At 41.1% G+C, this 23599-nt stretch overlaps 2 protein-coding genes across 7 annotated transcripts; one reads left to right on the top strand and one right to left on the bottom strand.

The window, feature by feature from the left end:
* Window positions 1-1219: 1219 nt before the first annotated feature.
* Window positions 1220-10654, bottom strand: casp2 (caspase 2, apoptosis-related cysteine peptidase). 5 transcript variants are annotated; one of them, XM_005455411.3, is made up of 13 exons: window positions 10499-10654; window positions 9894-10058; window positions 7938-8108; window positions 7768-7842; window positions 7406-7588; window positions 7100-7169; window positions 6574-6665; window positions 6132-6314; window positions 5453-5581; window positions 5247-5337; window positions 3490-3690; window positions 3034-3143; window positions 1220-2932 (listed from the first exon to the last, which is right to left on the bottom strand). In XM_005455411.3, exons 2-13 carry the CDS (start codon window positions 10041-10043, stop codon window positions 2798-2800), a joined length of 1590 nt encoding a protein of 529 aa, XP_005455468.1. In that variant the 5' UTR covers window positions 10044-10058; window positions 10499-10654; the 3' UTR covers window positions 1220-2797. The 5 variants fall into 5 exon arrangements, with proteins under 5 accessions (XP_005455468.1, XP_005455469.1, XP_005455470.1 ...); XM_005455412.3 differs by having other exon boundaries at window positions 3502-3690; XM_005455413.3 differs by lacking the exon at window positions 7406-7588 and having other exon boundaries at window positions 1898-2932.
* Window positions 10655-11920: 1266 nt separating this feature from the next.
* On the top strand, window positions 11921-22836 carry rap1gapl (RAP1 GTPase activating protein-like). Of its 2 annotated transcripts, XM_025911734.1 has the most exons (20): window positions 11921-11944; window positions 12550-12947; window positions 13111-13143; window positions 13264-13354; window positions 13556-13591; window positions 13685-13732; window positions 13849-14046; window positions 14127-14224; window positions 14672-14750; window positions 16217-16270; window positions 16534-16617; window positions 16725-16825; window positions 16910-17039; window positions 17186-17347; window positions 20513-20584; window positions 21622-21708; window positions 21823-21978; window positions 22066-22149; window positions 22260-22279; window positions 22370-22836. In XM_025911734.1, exons 2-20 carry the CDS (start codon window positions 12877-12879, stop codon window positions 22458-22460), a joined length of 1695 nt encoding a protein of 564 aa, XP_025767519.1. In that variant the 5' UTR covers window positions 11921-11944; window positions 12550-12876; the 3' UTR covers window positions 22461-22836. The 2 variants fall into 2 exon arrangements, with proteins under 2 accessions (XP_025767519.1, XP_013130053.1); XM_013274599.3 differs by lacking the exon at window positions 11921-11944 and having other exon boundaries at window positions 12265-12947.
* Window positions 22837-23599: the final 763 nt, after the last annotated feature.

Raw genomic sequence — 23599 nt, 5'->3', positions numbered from 1 at the left:
AACATAGGGCTGCCCCTGCAACGTGAGCAGGAAGGTGCACATGACACCCCTCTGACAGCCTGCACCTATTCAGCCAATGCCACATGGCAATCCCCGTAACACTCACATGCTATGGCAGCCCTCTCTTAGAAGGAGGGGGGAAGAAAAAAAAATCACCCCTAGACACACCCCCAAGAGCAAGAGCTCAACTCATACTGATAAGCTCTGCATAGGATCCAGGTGCCAAGAGGATAGGCGAGGAGGTGAATCTGTGCTTTACATCGGGCCTTTGGTGTGCTCAGCCAACATCCCATTCAAGCAAGTTTAAATTAAACATCTCTAGTTCACTGGCGGGTTTCTCCTCTGGTTCCTCCTCTTAACCCATTGACACCGGCAGCTATTATGACAACCACAAAGGCACAGCCAGACCCCCCCCAACCCAGCCCTGCTTTGTGGCCCACACGCTAATGCATAACAGCCTGATCTCACAGCTATACCGGAGGCCAGGGAGAAATGTGTTACACAGACCACCGGCGTGTGCGTGTATGTCAAACGAGAATGACTGTGGACAGCTGGCCCGGGGGGCTCTATCTGATACACTAAGAACATTATCAGTGGGTGGCGGGCAGTGTGAGAGATGCATACGTCGTCCCGGTCGCAGCACAGAGAGACCTGAGCACAGCAGAATAGTGGGGAGCCAGTTATACTATACCTGAGAACGGAGGGGGACAGGCTGTACGCCGGGAACAACACATACAAACACAGCAACAAGGAGGATCAAATGGAGCAGAGCATGCACAGGAGCGGCAACAGTGTACATTTGAGCACAGGCCCTTGCATTTACTGATGCAACGTGATCTAAACGTGTGCATAAAAGCTGTCGTCGCAGAAAATGCAAATACAAACACAGCTTTAAGAACAAACAAAAACAAAACAGACATTTTTTGTTGTTTAAAACCCACAGCCTTTTATTATACTCAACATTTGGCAGTCATTGATATTGAAGCCTCTTCTGCCCCCTCCCCACCCTACATCACATCACCCCACATAGCACTTCAGCAGAGTTTGGCAGCAAAACTTCTCATTCTACAGCAAAACTATCCTGTTATAACAGTCCAATCTTCTCCTCTCTTAAGTTATGTTTCTTAATTATTAAAACTAAAACATAAGTGGCGTGAGCACGCTTCAGACCAGGGAAAACTCTGCTAAGACCATCTCATATACAGGATCTTTAAAATCATTGCTTTACTGATAGTTAACAATCAATACTGTTTCAACCACTGTGTCCCTCACTGCAACACTGCTGTAACTAAAACATACTTTGCCTGATCAGTTGTCTTTTCTTTCTGGGAACCATCAATTCTCGTGCAGCTTTGAGAAATACTTTGTTTGCAGGTGTGCCAGAGCCGTATAATATGCTATGAAAGCAACACCATGGTCATAAACTTATCCAGCACATCATCCTGCCATCACATGGCACAGGCCATCACATGCCATCACATGGCACAGCTTTTTTTTAATGGAAGACACCTTTTATCTGTTGTGCATCGATTATAGTAAAATACAATGGCGAGACTGACTACACTGCAAAAACTCAAAATCTTACCAAGTATATTTGTCTTATTTCTAGTCAAAATTATCTCATTACACTTAAAATAAGACACAATCATTTTCACTTATTTCAAGCTAAAATATCTTGTATTAAGTTAAAAAATCTGCCAGTGGAACAAGTGAAAAATCTCTAGTTTTTCTCTAGTTTCAAGATTCACTGTCTTGAAACAAGTTCCTTTAGCTTACTGAAATGTTGCCCTGTAGCTGATTGTGTCTTATTTTGAGTGTAATGAGATAATTTTCACTAGAAATAAGACAAATATACTTGGTAAGATTTTGAGTTTTTGCAGGGTAAATATGCAGCTCCTATGCAGGAACAAACACTACAAGTAAAACGTGTAAAGGTCAGAGTTCATACTGTGTGTAAGTGACCCTACATGTAGCACCAGACTGCACTCCACCACCCTGACAGCGAAATTTACTAAATATCAGTAAATGTCATCATAAATTTAAAGTGAGAAAATAAACTTCACACTGAAGCTGCCCTGTAGGTGTTGTTCTTTTTCATAAGGCAAACTATGTGAGGAAAAAAAATCATATATTCTAATTTAATAGTGCAAAAACTCTATTGTTTAATTTTAAATATAGCTGTCTATAACCTATGTCATGGCTGCCATGACAATAAAGCTCTTCTTCAACTGAAGGAAATATTGATGAAATCAAGATGCTTTAATGCATTTTGCTGCACTGCCCCCTGCCTGTCACTATGATAACAACAAGAAATGTTCATAACATTTAACATACAGTATGTACAAATATAAGAATGGGCCTTACAATCCTTATAAAAAGAATTCCATACAAAATAAAGCCACAAAAATAGATCTGTGTACAAAATACATTTTAAAAAGAGGCTTGTGAAAGCTCAAAGTAGCTGTGCAGTTTGACTGCAAAGGATTAACATCTAAACCCTCTAACTGGCATAGACACAGACACACAAATATATACATGAGTACATTGCATGACAATAGGTTGCCCATTTCCATGTACATGTAGATTAACAGAAGCTCGCTCCTTTTTCTTTCCAGGATTTGTGTATATGTGTGTGTGTTTGTGTGTGATTGTCTAGTGGTTTGAATGGATAAATCCTATTTGGATGTCAAGTTGTAACAGGGGGGAATGTGTGAGTGTGTGGTGTGCAATAAACAGCTGTCATGCCCTTACTCCAGGCTTCAATACAAGGAATGATCTGTGTGTGTTAATGTGCATATTAATACTGGGGCTGGTACTTGGGGAAAAAGTAGAGGTCTTTGCACAATGAGCTGGTGAACTCTGACATTTCTTTGCAGCGGTGGTGGGCGGTACCCGGGGCGTAGCCCTCTCTCTCCTTAATTCGACTGTTCACCTGGGGGGAAAAGAAAAAAAGACATGTTGGTTTCAAAAATGTATTATATATCAAAAAAGTAGTTTATATTCTGCAACTGCAGTCTGGAAAAACATGTTTACCTGCACCAATATGTCCGCAAGGTGGGTGTCTCTGGCGTGGAGGCGGAGTGCTGAGTTGAGCTCCTGGATAAACCAGGATCCTCTCTTAGTGTTTCGCATGGCTGCTGTGCCTTGAGGAGGAACAGATCAAACAGCAGAAGTGTAATACATCAAGATGAGACACAGCAAGACAGAGCGAAGGTGTTGTCTGGTACAGCTTTACATAATAAGAATCAATTTCAGAACCACTTTTGATTCGCTTGTGCACAAAAAACCCTCTCAAGCAGACATTTTAATTGCACTGCACAAAAAGCAGAAATAATGATTAGGGCCAAAGATAATTAAAAAAAAGAATTACAAAACCATTACTGCTGATCTCGATGGCCTCATTAGTTTTCCTCTTACATCAGTGTTTCAGTTAATGAATAAAATATTATAAATAAACCCACCCCAGAATAGCAAATTAGATAAACTTACAAATTCTCTGACCTTTGAGAGACGCAAAGCCACAGATCATGTCCGACCGCTGGGGAAGTTTAATCCTGGGTCTTCCTGTGTCCCCCCTCTGTCTGGAGTCTGCATCCCCCTGTCCCTCCCTGCCAGCATCCCGCTGTTCACAGCTTGGTGAGCACGTCCTCTTTGGCCCGTCTGTCTGCTCCACGCCACAGTCCATCTCCTCTGGAAGACAAGTAAGTTTCAATTAGGGCCAAAAATCTAGCAGTGATATTAGTGCAATAACAGGGTTGGGTTACTGCAGCGTTTAGTCATTTGCCTCAAATATTCTTTAATAATTAATGCAACTGTCCACCAAATGGGCAAAGCATTTTATTCACACTATAGGCCAGTGAAAACAAACCAAAGGAGAAGAGATTAAAACTGAAAGATTAAAAAAATGCAGGTGTCATTCAACACTGCACTGTAACACCACCTGAGCAGACATAGATGGAGCAATGAAGCTGTGCCTGCTCAGTTAGCATGCTTCTCAAGCTGTTGCCCTAGTCTTAAAAAAGCTAAACAGCTTGAACTCAATGGGTTTCCTGCAGCTCTTTGATAAACTCAAGTATTATTCCAAATGAATTCTGGAAAAAGTCTGAAAGCGAAGCTATCACTGGCATTTAGCATGAGCCCTGGTTGAAATGTTTTTCTAAACAAAAACGAAGAAATCTTGCACTGAAATTTACATAGCACTTTTCTAGTCCTCCTGACTGCCCCCAAAGCACTCTACACCACAGCCACATTCACACAGCACTACGCCGCAGGCACTTTGAGGCCTTTAGCTATCCATCCATCCATTTCTTTAACCGTTTAACCAACTCAGGGTCACGGGAGAGTTGAATCCTATCCCGGCTAACACTGAGTGAGAAGTGGGCTACACCTTGGACAGGTCTCCAGGCTATCACAGAGACATTCACACCGGCGGCCAATTGAGAATCACAAATTCCACTAACATGCATGCCTCTAAACTGGTGGAGGATCCTGGGTTACTTGGAGGGAAAACCATGCAGGCACAGAGAGAACATGTAAATTCCACAAAACAAGGACCCTCTTGCTATGAACTCACAGTGTTAACCACTGTGTTGCAAACAACACTTACTTAATTTTCTTACTTATTAAGAAAAACTGGCAGTATACCAATGTATCCATGAACACTCTAAATATCTGAATTTCACTGAAGCTATTTCAAGAGTTGCTAAGCACATCTAATAGCCTTTCAGCAGCACACCTGTGTTGGGCTCTGTGTGCAGCGAGGGAGTGTGGGAAGTAATTAGGTTTGCTCCTGAGGGGTCTAAGGATCTGTCATGAGCATCATCAGGTGTGCAGTCAGGCCATAACCTCCATCACAGAGACAGAACAACTGACTTGGAGCTTTTTAAGCCACAGATTGATTTTATTTTTATTGCGCTGAATTTGTTTGAAGTTTCATCAAAATATTTTAAAGAAGATGAAAACTGACACAAAACAGATTTTGGGACAATCCACAGCTGGAACTGTAGAGTAAATGGGCGATTCTGAAACTGCCACCCACTGTGATTCTCTCAGTGGGCAAGACAATGACAGCAGACAACATCTGGCCATGTGAAGGGGAAGATTTGTACCACTATTTCATAATGCTGCACGGCTCCAAGAGATTTTACCCAGGTAGTTTCTCAGAACTGTGGACGGTGCAGTCCCCAGAACATGTTTACCGTATAATTATTTTTTATTGCTGTGCCGCACAATCTCATTCATCTTACCTCCTCTGCAGGCCTGGATGAAAAACATCTTTGGTTTGTTTTGTAGAAGTGGACAGTGTGCATTGTCAAAGGCCTCAAACACCCAGTCCAACTGAAATTGACCAAGTTAAACACAATTAGCATTAAATGTCAGAAAAAAGCAGCTGAATCTTTGTTACTGAATGACATACCATACATGTACACAGTAAAGTGTCAGACAAACTGACCTGCAGGAGTTTGCCATCTGTACCGTACACTGCCCCTTCCACTCCGTGGGAGAGCAGACACACCACACAGCTGTCCACTGTCCGGTGCTCTGGCCGTCTGGAAAAGTTCTCAATGCAGGTCCTCATACCCTACACAAGAATACGAGCAAGAACAAGCGTCAGCATATGTGGTCAAAGTCAGCGTTAACACAAACGCAACAATCTTTCAGTCCAAATTTCACAGAAGCTGTATTCAAACATTTTCATTCTCACTAATGGAAACACTCAACTTAGGGTCTGACTTAAGTGTGCAGGATGACACCGCCTCACTAGCAATGGATTCATGATGTGCAGTAAACAATCAGGTTCAAGGCAGGATATGTGCATCTGGACTTAAATTAATTAAATGTGAAGTGTGTTTTCTTTGTGACAAACCTCCCACCTTCCTCAGACACCAGTGAAAGTGGGCTGACCAGAACAAATCCTACATTAAAAAAACCTTTCTACACCATGTCCCCAGTCTTTCTTAACTTAAACATTTCATACAAGTGACTTTCTCCAAACTGTGTCAGGTGAAAGGTTGCTGAGGTGTATATCTAACATCTTCTTTTGTTTGGCCCAAATTTCCTCTCTTTACGTTTATCAATAAATAAGATAAAAGTGTCACATTTCAAACATCCTGCAGCATCCAGCATTTTACCTGAGCAGTGAGGTCTCTGTGCACAGCAACAATGTAATCCAGCTCTGTAAAAACCTTCCTGAGGACCTCATCATCCACCTCGCCACCTTTTCTAGGGTCAAGGTCAGGGGCAGCACAAGGGTCAAAGGTCACATTACTGATCACCAAGCCAAAACCACGAGGCGATGAACTCAACCTGTAAGACTGAATAAGAATGGAATGATCTATATAAGAAAATTCATACACAATAAGGGCATCAACTAATCTGTTTAAAACAACAAACCTTAACAAAGTGACAAAACCCAAAGATTAAATTTTAAACACCTTTAATTTTTATGCTTGTTACATAAACATAGCTAAATGCTGAAGATATGCATTTTCAGGCAGTCGCAGTAAATCCAAACAAAACTGAGCCCCTTCACTGGGGCTTAACTGACCCGCTGATGGGAAAACAAAATCGTACCTGCTGGGAGCGGGAGAGGTAAAAGTCAGGCGTGCAGGGTAGGACCGGAGTGTTGATGGGACTGTCAGCATCCAGACTAAACTCCATGGATTCTGCAGCACACACACACAAACAATCACAAACTAATACAAACTGAACTATTCTTAGTCCTCCTCACTGAATGGAGTTGTCTAACAGCAGAGTATCATGTTGTCAATGAGTCATTCTTGGGGTGTGGTGCCTGCAGGTAGAGACAGTAGGTACCTGCTAGAAAAACAACATTTCTACACTTTTCTCTATGATGTGTGTTTATAACAGTTCAAATAATCAACACAATAACAGGAGACTAAAGGCCTAAAGTGGTCAGTGGCTACAGAATGGGTTTTTTTGTGACATATATATTAAATTGTCTTAAAAATGAACAACACATAAAGCCTTTTGTTGAGAAACAACTTCATGTCTCCAGGGAAACAAGACTGACAACAACATTACACACACTGAAACCCATTTTGAAATGAACGCATAGACGCTCTGCAGCACCGCTCACCATGTGTCCTTCCTCTCTTGGCTCCAATTTCCTCCTGAGTTGGAAGCGGAAGAGAAGAGTCCGTAGACCTCTGAAATTTAAAATGATACACAAATTATTAAAGACAACACATCAGGTGTTAAAGACAGACCATACAAAAAAGATAATGAAGGATTTTTGTTCTATACTGTGGAAGCAGCTGTTGTTTTGTGGGAATATGACATCTGCAGTCCTAGATTAAATATTTGGGAAACTCCTGTCTGCCTTCTACCTCAGATGGACCATCTGGATATATATAATGAGATGGATGCATTTTGTGATTCTCACATCTGTCTGCATATCTGCTCCTCGTTTCTTTGTCCTCAGTCTCTGTTTGTTCCTGTCCTCAGCCCTGACTGGGGGTAAGTCTCTGACTGATGACTCTGAGCCAGGCCAGCTCTCTGACTCTTGGACTGGGAATGATGAGGTGCTGCTCACCTCATACATTTCCTCTCTGTTTTCTGAAGATGCCTGCCAAACGTCATGTTACTGAAGCTTACAATTCCCCAAATATTACTCTATATAATGTTAGCATTTATAATTAAAGAAAAATCTATTAAATAGGCATAAAAGGCATTCAATGATGTCAAGTCTTCTACTTCAAAAATGCCAAGAGTGACATTGCCTTCGATAATCATAGGCAAGCTCACCTCTCTCTTCTTTTTTGTTCTTTCCATAACCAGCTGCCCTGCCTTCTCCTGTGGCTCCTCCTCAGGCTGAAAACTCTGTGAGCAGAAAGCAGTCTAAGAACTGCACTAAATCTGCTGTGTATACTGCTGCTGTGCGATATGTGTATGGTTGATGTCAAGTACACACTCACATCTGTGTGTGTCTCCCTGCCATCTTTCTCTGGTGATTTTATGAGCAGGTCGTAGAGGTGTTTCTGTTCAGTAACTTGAAGAGCTGAGCAGAAACTGCTGAAGGCTCTGGGTCCACGCTTTGGTAAGAGTAGAAGCAAATGCCAGCTGCGTTTGCGAGACGTTTGCTCTGCCTGGAGAAGAAGGGATCACATCAGAAACATAAAAACTTACTAACAAACAATTAATCAAAACGTACATTTGGTTTTACTTTTTTTCACCTTCTCAACATTATAACATTTGATTGTGAATTCATCCAGACAACCTTAAACTTTAGATCTTTAAAGGTGGTCCTCAGACATGACAGTCGGAAGCAAAGATTTCAACCTTGAGGGATTAAATCAAAACTCTCATAAATACCTTTTCCACCAAATATAAGCCTGTTCTATGTTGATGCCTTTTGAGAAACAGCCCACAATTTGAAATGTTACTACGCTGTAATTATTAGAAGTTTCAGTAAAAATCATGGCAGACACAAACTATTTATTACGACATCTCCTCTTTCATTAGCCTGGCAATTTGTGGTGCTGTGCCAGCTTTCATGCATTAGTTCTAGATTGGTAACCATTGTGTCGGTGGAAAAGGGATAGAATGTCTCTGAAGGATGTAGCCCTGTTGCTCCCAGCTGGTTTTCTCTAGTAAACCTCTAAATCAGTCAAATAGCTAAGTCTTTGGACAGTGAGACACTTTTCTATAATCTTTTTCACTGCACATCACCATCACCAGTCTAGACTTTAAGTTTAAATGCATAAGGTTTAGCAAAAAGTATTTTGTTAATAATTTAGGAAAGCAGCCATTTCTTGCATTGTTACACATCTTTCACATGCTTTAAGTATTTAGAACAGGTGTGGAATGTTCCCTAATTATTTCAATTACCAAATCAAAATAATAAAAAGCATGTAGAGATATTAAGTGCTGACTTTGCAGCTCAGACTGTGCAGTTAGTCTCTATATGTATCCAAAGGTAAATAAAGATGAAGGCTTTTATTAGGCTGTAAAAACATTACATAGCTATTAAAAAAGTTAGCAGAATGACAGAATTAAAATGTGTTCCATTTTCATAATTATATTTTCCATTTCCGTGAGTCCGCTCGGGTCTGAGTGAAGTAAATTTTGTCATCAGACGGGGAGCGTGAGTAGCCCCGTGGGCAGCCATGTGTCTGCCTGCATTTTGCAACTATGCAGAATCATATGAGGAGAATTTACATTACAATGAACACACTATGTAAATACCTCAGGTGACGGACTTTAAAGAAGTATAACAAGAGTATACGGTTAGATTATACTTAGCTAGAAAACCCAGCTGTGGGACAAAAACTTCTCTGGGACAGATTAAACCAAATTAAAGTGTACCTAAATCACAGCGCAGAAGATGAAGGGCTCATTCAAAGCACAACTACTGATCTTTTAGACACCGAAGAAGCAGTGTTGATCATTTCAGTCACATCATGACTGCTTTATTTCTAATCAAAAGCGTTAGTATGCTGTGAGTAAATATTATACCATACTATAAACTATATCACTGTCTAACTTTATGGATTTGACTGTGAGAGATCTTTTTCATTGTAGAATTAACCATCTACTTTATTAACTACCTATCCAACTCATGTTTTCTCGGCCACTGGAGCCTATACTAGCTGCCAGAGTGCAGAAATGGTGGTAGTTCCTGTAAAACTGCAGGAAACATTTCTGTAATCATCTTTTTACTTAACAGCTATTTCATGGGAGGATTAGAGGTTCTGAATCCCACATGCATTTAAACCACAGGCTTAAAACTGACCATAACCTTCAGCAAAATTGCTGACAGCCAACTAAAATTCAGTTAACTTCAATTTAAGCAAACTGGAGGTAACTCAAAGTCACATAACTGTTAAGAATCAGTTGCCTCACTGTTAATATAGCAGTTATTATCCACATACCATAATGCTCTCTGCCATGCTCTCCGTGAGGATGTCGTCTGCATGTAGTGACTGAATGAGCAGCTCATCCACCACCAGCTCTCTGCACAGGATAGCTGAGTTTCTTCGGAGAGCCTGCCTGTCCCGCTCCAGCATGCCACACTCCAACATTTTCCCCCTCAAAAACTGTATCCAGAGCAGGTAACAAGATACACGAACATCGTGAACTATACAAGCATATGGACGTTTTTGTCCAACACTGGGAACAGTCACTTTATTAGCTTGGCTCCTCAGTTACACCCTTATAACAAAATACAACACAAGCGATAACGTTACCATGAAGCACTGTTCGAGCCAGCAATAATAAACCAGTAACAGAAGCTGAACAATACAATGGTGAATTCAGTAAAGTATCTACCAAATAAAAAGATAAAGAGGAAAATTAATGGAGGTATAATATTAGCTATCTAAGTTTATTATGCTGAGTTACAATAAAAGAGAAGTTACGCTAATCTAAATGCTGTTGGCTGATGGTGATAAACGCTAGCTAACTAGCTAGCTAACTTCGACTTTCTCTACACTGAAGTGGGTTTATTAATATGACTCCCCGCAGTCCCACTGCTTACCTCTCTTCTGTTCCTGCAACAGACTATCAAAACACCCTAAAATGAGCAAAATGTCTCCGTAAGTCCCTTTACTAAACGCAAATTAACAACATCCCGTCTACACACCACAGACGAACTTCCGCGGGGTAAACAGACCACCAGACAAATCGAGTTAGATTCTGACCAATGAGAGCAGTGTACAGTTTGAGTGGCGTTTCAGTGAACCAATCGTTTCTTCTTTTAGCTTCTTAATGGCAGTTTAATCGTACAGTAAACTGCTGTGTGAATAACAGAAATAAGGGTATTTTGAATTTGAATCTCATTTCTGTTAATAAGTAACCAATTGATAAGAAGGCAGACACAAACGCCTCTCGAATAGAGAGCTATTTAAAAAAGGGAGGAGAACTGAAAAGACACTTAAAGGTCACACATTTGCAGCAGGGTTTAATATTTGAGTTTGTAAATGAGCAGTGGTAGGATAAGGTATAATGTAAGGTCCTACCTCCCCTTACACTCTGATATTATATAAAACAACCTGATGGCAGTTTTTTGATTATAGAGGGGGAAAACAACCTCCATTAATATTTAACAAATGTTAAAATCCCAAATAAGATAAGAAGTAATGAATTTATCCCAGATTTGGCAAATTCTTTTGTTTTAACAGTTGGTTGATTTTTGGTGATTACTGCTAAGCAGTCTTCTGTTCTTTTTCAAACAAACAAACAAACAAAGACACAAAACTTGCTTTTAGCCTCATCAAGAGGAACAGGAAATTTAGAAATATGATAAAGAAATTGAGACACACTTTTGCTGTGGGGGGTTAACAAAATAAGTGAGACACACTAATGATAAAAGGTAGAGTGGACTTACCTCTCATACAGGGTGATATGAGAGGTAATAGAATGTGGTATGAAAGTATCAGTCAGAGGAGGTGATTTGCTACCTGTCCAGGAAGTGGTGCAGAAGGTGGTCATGACTGATAACAGTTTGCTCAGTGACCTCCACCACAGCTTCAGAAGTGTCCAGTTCAGTGTAGGTGCATCTTTTTCTGTCAGTCATATCCCTTATGCTTGACAACTTTATGCTTTTTACTACACTATGATTACTTGATAGCTAAAGCTATCTGTTTAGCAGGTTAAATATATAAAATCGAAATTTTAAACAGAGCATTCTTGTATACATTGCAATGTTTGTGTGTGAAAGGAAGCCAGCCGTTTTCCTTTATAAATTATTGTTTAATTTTTGCCATTGCAGTTCCTTCAAAGAGATAATTCACTTAAATGTTGTAACTTTGAGCTGGTGATTGAAATTTAGTAAGTTAGTCCATCTGTTCATGAAAAAGCAATACTCAGAATAACGTTTACAATTTTGAATCCAAATTGTTGTACCAGAGGTTTCTTTTCTTCTTTCACAGTTCAGTAATAATCTTACAAGCTCCAAGGTTGAGAACCATGAACTAAAATAACTGTAAATATGAAATTAATTAGTGCAATAAAACCCATCCATCCATCCATCCATTCGCTTCCGCTTATCCTTTTCAGGGTCGCGGGGGGCGCTGGAGCCTATCCCAGCTGTCATAGGGCGAGAGGCGGGGTACACCCTGGACAGGTCGCCAGTCTGTCGCAGGGCTAACACACAGGGACAGACAACCATTCACACTGCAATAAAACCATACTAAATAAATCATTTTAATGAATAAAATATGACAAATCACATAAAACCAATGGAGGAACATTTCTGGCACAATTTATTCTTACTTGGTGTATTTTACAATTAGGTATTAGAGTTACACACACATTATGACAAACACAGACAGCGAACATGCAACCATTAATGCATTAGAACCAACAGGTGTGTGCTTTGCATTGCATGTGTTCCTGCCTTTCTGTTTTTCTCGCTTTCTTACTTCCTTTTCCATCCCTCTCTCTCTGTCACTCCCTCCTTCACCCTCCCCTGCTGTCTATCTCCTCACCCTCACTGTGTGACCTGTCAATAATTGATGATTCTCACTGACTCAAAGGGTAGCAGGTCCGGGAGAAAATGTCTCACTCATTTCTTTATTTATTTACAAGCCCATCTTTAAGCTCAGCCGGTCTGTGAAACCACCACAAGCGTTCACTCGGGATCTATAGCGCGAAGCAGCGTGGAGCACCTGACCGTGTCCGTCTTACAGTTAGCGGCGGCTGCTGCACCTGTGACCACGAGCGGGTTAATGCTGCCTGTCTGGCTGACAGCAGGACAGAGGCAGGAAAGGGAAGCTTAAATGAGTGAATGGCAGGGGGCAGAGGAGGAGGAAGAGGAGTGACAGAATGATAGAGTGAATTAATTCAACCTTAGCCAGCCCTGATTGACTCAGCACCAAACTGGCATGTACAAACATTCACAGTGACACCAAAGGCATGGAGAGAGAAAAGAGGAATGATATGTCCTACTCTAGAAAGAGAAGTTTCACTTTGGGGGCATATGGCAGGTAAGTAAAGACACTGTTAGTCTTAAATTAGGACTGGCATTGTGCACAAAACAAGTCCTTGGAGCAGCAGCATAACCTGAACAAACGGCACTTCTTTTAGATTGAAGTCATCTTGTCTGTTTATGCAGAAGTTTCTGAAAAGCTCTTACTTCCTTGTTTACAGCGTGGATAGATTCACATGTGGGGATGAGACGGGGTGAGGCTTTATTTTCTTCTCTACTGCAGCTTTTTTGAGTTAACATGTTAACCTTTCCTGTATAATGTAAGGAGTTACTAACTGTGCTGTCTTGCTGTGTAAACCAACCTGTTGCTGCAGACCTGAATCTGCACAGGACAAAAGTCTGGACAACCTGGATTCTCCTGCCAGTGAGCGCAAGCCTTTCCGTTCTTCCAGCAGCAACCAGAGGGTGATATCCTTATCATTTTTAGTGTGCACTTTCTCGCTTTAATTTTAATTCACTCTACGGGATGAATATCCATGTTCTACATTTCTAAGAAGTCCGTTTCTTACAGACTGACTGAAATATGTGTCATGTTCCTCTTCCTCACCCGTGCTTCTGCTTTCCTTTGTCTCTACTTGCATTTTACCTTTTTTTTTTTAATATTAGGAATCAGAGCTGTTTGAAATCATAGAGAAGCTGCAGGTGAGTTACAGTGTCAATCATTTTGTGCAGTGTGTGCATCCATCAATGCCTGAGCAGCAGATGTTTGTAATCACTAAAGCTCTTGTCAATCAGGGCAGCAGGATCGATGAGCAACGATGTGAATTCCCCCTTCCTCTCAAGGTTTGTCTACTTGATACTAATAATAAAAAAGTGACACAGGCTCTGTACTGATGATAACAGGCGTTTCCCCAAACAAACATCAGCCCAATCAGATTCTTCTTTTTTGTGTCTATCAGTCTCCACTTTTGACAACTGGGCGAGAGCTGCCGCTTATCCTTCCTTCGAAACTGGGAGGCTACTGGATAGACCCCCCTCTGGACAGACTGGTAGATGTGAGTCCCACCTCTTCCCACTATGGCGTTGACCCAGAGAGCTATGACATCATGGAGAGAGACGGTGAGGCCAAAATCTATCACGAGTTCTTCCGCTCACGAGTAAGTAGACTTTAACTGTAAAATCTCTAGGAATATCCTTCTGCACTGATATTAATGTTTTTGACCCTTTTGCCACGCAGTACCATCACTCTTTCACAGCAGTGGATCCAACTTTGGGCCCGCTGGTTCTCTCTGTGTGTTTGGAGGAAGAGGAGAATAGGCTCAGGGTGATTCTAAGGTGGAGATCTTTGACTATTTTGGCTTACTGTGAGATATTTTTTATTCTAAGCTGCAATACAGCCAAAAATGTGCTTCTCCTTAAATGCCCCCTCAGCTCCAAAATGTCTTTCTCCCAGGGCTATTGTGTGAACTTTCAGATTCACATGCGGAAAGAGGAATGTTTATCTGACTTAAATCTGATGTAAAGGTGTCATGGTACAAGCAGAATTTCATTTTAGAAGTCAATCATGGTTTAATATGCAACTTTTACAAGCGTAACTAGGTCATTTAAAACTTCCAGTGTGCATGCTGTGCATCACAAAAGATCTTAAAGTATCTCTGGAAGGAATCTTTATGGTTTCTTTGTTGTAGTTTGTATGTTTAATGTAGAGCGTGGTTGATCGATTATTACAAGAAACTGCATCACAGAAAAGGAGACATAATGATCGTGCTTTATGTCTCACAGGATGAAGGAGTGTTCTCTGCATGGAGTCTTCTCTGTGTCTCTTTTCCCCACCATGCCATCTGCAGTTGAATTAGCAAAGGTATCAAACTTCTTACAGTATCATTCCTATATTTCTATTTGGCAAAATAATAACCACAAATGAAAAATTATTATTTCAAGTAAAAGCATTAATTGTGCACATTCTGTGTATTTAAAGTACTTAAAAGTTTACATATGTGTTTTATTATTTTATGGATGCACTGACATCATAATAGCTAAACGATGAGCGGCTAAGGCTAACTACTTTATAGACTGTTTATAGGCTTACTTTCTACACTTATGTGAAAAATAAAGTTTTTACTGGACTCTATGTAGTTCTGTGAAAAATTAAGCACACCCTTAATGCTTCCATAGGAATTAAGACAGTAAGTAGCAGCTAGGTGCTGAAACAATCATCCGCAAGTCTGACTTCCTCCATAAAACCATAACTACTGGCAGTTTGTTGGGTTGGAGCAATCAGGTGTGTGAGTTAACACAATGCCACACTCTTCCAGTAATGGACATGCCAGCAAATTCTCCCCAAGGTCAGATTGTGCAATGCTCGTAGAAAAAAACCCAAGAGTTATATCTCCGACTCTGTAGCCCTCAGTTAGCACATCAAATGTTAAAGTTCATGATAGCACAATTAGATAAAGACTGAACAAGTATGGTTCATATGAAGCACTGCCAGGAGAAAGCCTCTTCTCTCTAAAATAAACATGACATCACAAGATTTGTGGAACAATATCTTCTGGACCAATGAGACTAAAATGAAGATATTTGATCACAGTGTACAGTGCAATGTTTGGCAAAATCCAAACACAGCGTGTTACCTCAAACGCCTCATGCACACTGTTAAGCACAGTGGCAGTGGGGTAATAGTTTTGCTTGTTTTGCAGCTTCATGCAGTGATTAAGTTGACAATGAACTCCTCTGTATGTAAAGGAGAATCAAACGGGAGGCCATCTCTCTGGTTGGACAGTTAAAGCTACTGCACGGCCATGCAACAGGACAATCATTTCAAACTCAGCAGCAAACCTGCAACAGAAAAAAAAAAGAATCAAGGTGTTTCAATGGCCCAGTCCAAAGTCCAGTTTTCAAACTGAATGAAATGCTGTGGTGGGAGTTAAAGAGAGCTGTGCATAAAGGAATGTCTCCAAGCATCCAAGAACTGAAGCAATGAAGTGAGAGTCTGATAAAGTCATACAGAAACTTCAAATCACATCAAGTTGCTGCTGCTTAGGTCGGTCCTACAAGCTACTGAACAGACAGCACTTTTTGCAGGACTGCAAATGGTGACTGTAGCACTTTTTAATCTTGCAGTTTTTCTAAAAAAATATATGTAAAAAAATGCAGCAGAGTAAAAAGTATTGTTTCACTCTGAGAAGCAGTAGAAAAAGGAGAAATAAACCTAAAGAAATACTCAAGGTACCCCAAAATCAAACCTCAGTACATGAATAAATGTTCTCACTTTCAAGCACTGAATACGTGACAAGCGCTTATAATTCTTCCTCACATTCTTTCTAGATGCTTTGTGACCGAGTGACTGTCTCAAAGTTTGACGTGGTCTGCTACCTGAAGGTAATATGCTCTGAAATGACTCCAAACAATGACACATATTTCACATACGTCACAGGAGGAACGCCAATTTTTGGTGTCACCAAAAACAGTAAGAATGGCTCAGTTAAACACAAACGGGTGTCCCAAACAGTGTCACAGTGAGCAGAAAGGTAATACCAAGAAGCTCATATGGTTTTTTCTCCCTGTGCCTTTCCTACTGTGACATGTCAGCATGATTTCTGTGAAGCTCTTTGCTCTTCAACACTCTCTTCTTCCTCTCTCAGGCTCCAGAACTTATAACCACATTTGATGAACACAGAGTGTCTCCTAATTTCAAGTTTGGTGTTTTGTGCCAAAAGAACAGGCAGGTAAGTCTGACGCTTTACTTCAAAATGCCATGCATTTTTATAAAAATGGCTAAAATATGGCACCATATCATAACCAATCCCTCTCAGAGAAATCCATTTCTCTGTAGCTCACTGAGGAAGACATACTGGGTAACAATGAGGAAAGTGAGGAGTTTAAAGAGTTCCTGTCTATTCTGGGAGAGACAGTTCAGCTGCAAGGATTCACGGGGTAAAGTATCCTGACAATGTGAAAAAGTGACACAAGAAATGTGGAAAATCACATGGTTTCTTCTCTCCTCGCTCTTTTTCTCAGCTTTAGAGGAGGACTGGATGTGTGTCATGGTCAGACAGGAAGTGAAGCAGTCTACACTTCCTTTCGTGGGAGAGAAATCATGTTTCATGTTGCAACTAAACTGCCTTACACAGAGGGTGACCCACAGCAGGTCATTAAACACATCATCCTCAGTCTGTTTGTGCTGATGATTCACAGTCTCTCTGAGGATATTATGTGTAGTTAAGTTTATGTGGGGAGGGAGGAATCAACTTTTTTTTAGACACTAACCAACATTTTTCTCATCACCCTGCACAGCTACAAAGAAAAAGGCACATCGGTAATGACATTGTAGCTTTGGTCTGCCAGGAGGGACAAACCCCCTTTCTGTCTGACGTTATCAAGTCTCACTTCCTTCACTGTTTTATTGTCGTCCGGAGGATTCAGAGGCAAGAGGGAACAGGTGGAGCAGCATATCAGGTAAGTGGGCAAAAAACATCCCCATCAATGCAAATGGAATAAATTAACCATATAGCCTCAATGACTACCGCCCAGTAGCACTCACCCCCATCATCACTAAGTCCTTAGAGCCGCTGGTCTTAGCACACTTCAAATCCTGTCTTCCCCCCCACCCTGGACCCCCACCAATTCGCATACCACCAGAACAGGAGCACAGAGGATGCAGTCTCCATCGCACTGCACTCTGTCCTCTCACACCTGGACAACAACAACACCTACGCCAGAATGCTGTTTACAGACTTCAGTTCAGCATTCAATACAATCCACCCCTCACAACTCATCAGGAAACTGACAGACCTGGGCATCAGTTCCCTCATCTGCAAATGGTTACTGGACTTCCTGACCAACCGCCCCCAACATGTCCGGCTGGATAACCGCTGCTCATCAACTCCCTCTTCACCCACGACTGCAGACCTGCTGATGGTTCCAACACCATCATTAAGTTTGCAGATGACACCACGGTGATTGGCCTCATCAGTGACAACGATGAGACCGCCTACAGGGAGGAGGTGGATCGTCTGGCTGAGTGGTGCGACACAAACAACCTGCTGCTTAACACCGAGAAGACTAAGGAGCTCATCGTGGACTACAGGAGGAATGCTGACCCACATCCACCCATCCACATTAAGGGGACGGCTGTGGAGCGTGTGAACAGCTTCAAGTTCCTGGGAGTCCACATCTCCGAGGATCTCATCTGGACGACCAACTGCTCCAAGCTGGTCAAGAAGGCTCACCAGCGCCTCTTCTTCTTGAGGACTCTGAGGAAGAACCACCTGTCCTCAGACATCCTGGTGAACTTCTATCGCTGCACCATCGAGAGCATCCTGACCAACTGTATAACAGTCTGGTACGGGAACTGCTCTGCCTCGGACCGGAAGGCGTTGCAGAGGGTCGTGAAAACTGCCCAGCGCATCGCCGGAGCACCACTTCCTGCCATAAAGGACATCTACAGGAAGCGGTGTCTGAAAAGGGCTGGGAAAATCATCAAAGACCCCAGTCACCCATCACATGGACTCTTCACCCTCCTGCCCTCTGGGAGGCGCTACAGGAGCCTCCGGTACGGTGTACATTTTAGGACATCGTCAGGTCTCAGGAAAAAAGTTGTCAGGTCTCAGGAAAAGAGTTGTCAGGTATCAGTCTCACATGAAAAATGTCAGGTCTCAGACTCACACGAAAAATTGTCAGGTCTCAGACTCACATGAAAGAATGTAGTGTGATTCTGAGACCTGACATTTTTTCGTGTGAGTCTGAGACCTGACAATTTTTCGTGTGAGTCTTGAGACCTTACATTCTTTCATGTGAGTCTGAGACCTGACAATTTTTTTCCTGAGACCTGACACCTTTTTTCCTGAGTCCTGACAATTTTTCGTGTGAGTCTGAGACCTGACAATTTTTTTCCTGAGACCTGACACCTTTTTTCCTGAGTCCTGACAATTTTTCGTGTGAGTCTGAGACCTGACATTTTTTCGTGTGAGTCTGAGACCTGACATTTTTTCGTGTGAGTCTGAGACCTGACATTTTTCCGTCTGAGTCTGAGACCTGACAATTTTTCATGTGAGACTGATACCTGACAACTTTTTTCCTGATACCTGACAACTTTTTTCCTGAGACCTGACAATTTTTCGTGTGAGACTGATACCTGACAACTTTTTTCCTGAGACCTGACGATGTCCTAAAATGTACACCGTACTCCGGACTAAGACCACCAGGTACCGGAACAGCTTCTTCCCCACAGCTGTCAGACTCCTGAACTCTGCCTCCTGACATCTGACCCACGTTAAACTCATGGACTGAACATACACACACCCACAACCACCTACACACACACACACACACACAATGGACAACTGTACCCTCAAACACACAATAATAACATGGACTGAACCACCACTCACAACCACTAGCACTTTATACAGCCTCTGTAGAAATTATCCACATATCTCACTTATCTTAACTGCACTACTGTATAGTTCTGTGTAAATAATCATTCTGTACATACAATAATTTTTAATCCTACAACTGTTTATAACTTGCATAGTTCACATTTCTGTATAACTGTATATCTTATATTTCTGTATAGTTTTTTTCATATTTATATCCTGTTCATATCCTGTACATAACTTGTACTCACTACAGCCTGTACATACTTATAGTTATAGCATATTCATAACATACTTCATACCGTGTACATGATAACATACCATAATAGACCCATTTCTGTAATATACTTACACATCTATATTATTGCTAATATATATTGTAATATATCTATATCATGGCTAAAGCACTTCTGGATGGATGCAAACTGCATTTCGTTGCCCTGTACCTGTGACATGTGCAATGACAGTAAAGTTGAATTCTATTCTATTCTATTCTATATTTGTAAAGAAATATAGCAGCTGGGTGGCCCAGTGATGTAGTGGTTGTGTGGTAGTGCTGGTGTCTCACAGCACTAACTCTGACATTTTTGCAAAGCCATTGTTGTTATTTATATGCTGCCATATAGATACAAATATCCATTCATCCACCCATTTTGTCCCACTCATCTGGGCTGTGTTGTTGGAGCTGCACCCTAACCAGAGAATTCCAGACCTCCCTCTCCCCGGCCACCTCTCATCCAGGGGTACACTGAAGGGAGGTATCCAAATTAGATGCCTCGACCACCTCAGTGTGGAAGAACAGCAGCGCTGCTTTCAATGGAACGACTGAACAACTGGGCTATATTTGTCAGGAGCTTTTGACCCTGATCGGGTCTCTCAAGGGAAATTTCTTCTGGTTGGGGAACCAGACAAAGAGCATTTTACACAACCCTGATGAAAAAAAAATCATCAGGTACCAGCATACTATGTACCTTGGGAAGGAGCTCAAAGGAGCTAGCCTGATGAACAGGCTTTATCCCACGGGGCCCACTCAGACACAGCCTGAACAGGCAACATGGGCTGGCTGACCACCTGCAGGAGGCACTGTGGAGTTCAGGTTCAATGACTGCTGGGTGGCAGTCAGGGGCGAATGCCCTGGCAGTCTGAAAACCAGCTGATGAGACTAGCTGTTGATTCAAATATATCTGTAATAAACTGACATCATGCAACAATCTCTGCTAATCTCTGCCGTTTTTGTCTTCTGCAGGTGTCTGTCACGGCAAGAGAAGATGTTCCTCCCTTTGGTCCAGTGCTTCCAGATCCCCCTGTCTTTACAGATGTAAGAAAAAACAGAGCTTCATCTGTCTTAGTATAGTTTATTTATGTATTTATTTATTCTTTAATGTAACAGCTGCAGCCAATTCATATATATTTTTTAGGTATATTGTACTTTATTTGCTTTGTCATTCATTTGATGTCCACTGCTATTGCCTCCCAGAAATATCAGTGGATGTCAAATAGTTTTTGTAGCCCTACAGAAATCGTGTGGTAGCTTCATCTCTGGATGGCAGAGCTTGCTACAGAAATTGAATCTTCCAAATATTTTTCCTACTTTGTTGGTACTGAGGGGCCCATTGCATGTTATGAAAAGATTTACATAAAAATTTGAGGTCTCACAAGATATTTATAAATGAGAGTCATGCTACGTAATATGAGAGTAAGTAACCAAAAGATCTACAACAAATTGTGACGCTGGAAAAAGTTAAGAAGAGTTCATGCTTGTATCAACAATTCAGGCTGGTTGAGTTGATAGGAAGGCAGCAGTAACTCAAATAATCACTAGTTTCACCCAAAGCATGCAGAAGAGCATCTCTGAGTGCAAAACATGCGGGTCCTTAAGTTTATACTTGCTCTCCAGACTAGGGCTCTAGTGGACAAACCTTCTTCACTGGAGACATGTCAGTTCGACTCGTCACAGTAAGCACAGGTGTAAATAGTAAAATGATGGCTGAAAGTGGTTTCAGGATTCTGGTATTTTGTGGTTCATTGCCACACTGTCATGGCTTATTGAGACACTAAAACAGAGCTTGTGTTACTAGTAACTCCTGCACCTTTCTTACAGGTCTAAATATGTGCTCTAAAAAGACACAGCTTAACATGTCAGTCTAACCTTTGTCTTGCCTTGCTTTGCTCCTTTGGACGTCATTGAGCATTCAGACTGCTTGAATGCAAACACACCTTGATTTAATTAGTGAAAGGTTGCTTCTGCTCCACCTGCTCTGTGTGTCAGTCCTTTATTTTACGGAGCTCTGTATTTACCAGTATAATCAGTGTGTGAAACTCACAAGGTTTGTCTTCCTTTGTCGTTTCCTTTAGCATTCAAAGTTCAGAGAGTTCCTGCTGGCTAAACTCATTAACGCTGAGATATCCTGCTATAAGGCTGAGCAGTTCAGCAGGCTGGAGGTAGAGGGAGGAACACTTTTCTCTAATGCGCTTCGTTATTGAATATCTGTGGGGTTTTTCTTCTGACTTTGACCTCTGCCCTGTGCATTTTTCCCCTCCTTCACTCTTACAAAGGTCCGCACTCGTTCATCACTCCTGGAGAACTTGCAGGCTGAACTCTTCACCCGTTCCCAGTGCATGATGGGGGATCAATCACTGATTGCTGTCCCCACTTCAGAGGGCCTGCGGGGGCCTTCTGAAGGAAGTGGGGGATTTATTGAAAACTTTAAGGTGAATGTTTGTATTTCTCTGAAATACTCGCATGTTTGAATTTACAATTTTAACTCTAAGTGTTCTTACCTCTGTCTCCTGTACCAGAGAGCCATCAGAGTGCGGAGCCATTCTTTTGAGAATCTGGGGGTCCCCAGGAAGAATTCTAGCAGCACATCACAGAAGGCTAAGGTAAAAAAGAAAGAAAGAAAAAGCTTGCTGTGCAATGGAAACTGTTTGAATAAAGCCATAAGATTATTCATACTAACTGCACTGATGTTCTCCTCTATCTTCCTTGACAGACAGAGAAAGATGGAGATAGGTGAGACTCATAAAAGTATTCTAAAAAATTCAAATGTTCAATTGTGTATGAGGCGAGGAAGTAAAACAAATCACTTTTTGTTCTTTTTAGTGACAAATCTTCAGGACCTCTGCCTGCTCCCACTGACAGTTTGGTGGCAGCTGAACTCAAAGATCAAACAAGTCCTCAAGAAGAGATATAAAAGCAAAAACGTACTTGTAGATTTTAGACATAAATATAAATATAGACATTGCTGGCCTGTATGGTTAGACTTTAATATCCTGGTGGATGACCTGTATGTAAATAGACTGTAAAAGTAAATAGTTCTGAATGCATAAAATATAATTATATGACTGTTATAGGAGTGATATTCTAGATTCATGAGAATCGTTAAATTTAAATGTTTTGACTTCAAACAGATGACAGGAGTTTAAAGGATAAGACAATATCAGGTTTATGCCAGTGACTGAATTTGCATGAAGGCAACACGGTATAATGAGTTAAAATAAAACTGAACAGAAAATGTAGAAAATAAATGGTTTGTTTTAAAGACCAATAAAACATAATTTGAAAAATCAGTTATTATATTGTGTGTAAAAGTGAGTAAAATCTCCTTGGTTACTTTTGATGTCTTAAATATACAAATCAACCAACATAAAGCACAAATGCAGCATCTGGATAGAGCATAAAGTTATATTAGAAACAATTAATAGATAAGGTCAACTGAAAGACACATAACATTTGAAATGTTTCTGAGCGCTGGCTTTCTTTGAGCACCCGTCCTTGAAGGTTTGTAGGACAATGTGGGTGTGAGTATACTGGCCAAACAGTTCATTTATCTGCAGATGACTTCCAAATCGATGGGTCGATTCGTAACCAAGTGCAAGGAGCAAGCAGTCAAAGCACACACAGGCACAGACGTGATTTTGAAAAAGCAGGTATTTATTTGAAAATAAACAGAGAAAAATCACATCAAAAATACAAGATAATGAAAGTGGATTTTTTTAAGACTAATAACTAATAACTAAACCAGCTGACTTAACCAACCTTTTAAAAATCAGAAAAAAATTGATAAACAAGACAATAATAATATTTGTATACTATGTGACTACAGTGACTACAGATTAACTTAAATTTTGTAATGACGTGAGAGAGTAAAACCTCAAAAACCTGTGTGATTCATGTGTGTAGGAGTGTGGTGGTTGTGGATAAAAGCAACATATGCACAAAAAAGGCTTTTTAAACTGATATTCACAAAGTGTGGCAAGAACACTGGAATAACAATGAAATGAAGCAACAAATAAAGGGACGTGCTGTTGTGTCCTGGAGTGATGATGCAGG

The sequence above is a fragment of the Oreochromis niloticus genome, linkage group LG11 (assembly GCF_001858045.2).
Source record: "Oreochromis niloticus isolate F11D_XX linkage group LG11, O_niloticus_UMD_NMBU, whole genome shotgun sequence".
NCBI classification, from domain to species: domain Eukaryota; kingdom Metazoa; phylum Chordata; class Actinopteri; order Cichliformes; family Cichlidae; genus Oreochromis; species Oreochromis niloticus.
Note: the sequence above shows the minus strand (reverse complement) of the source record. Positions and strands in the feature narration are given on the sequence as shown.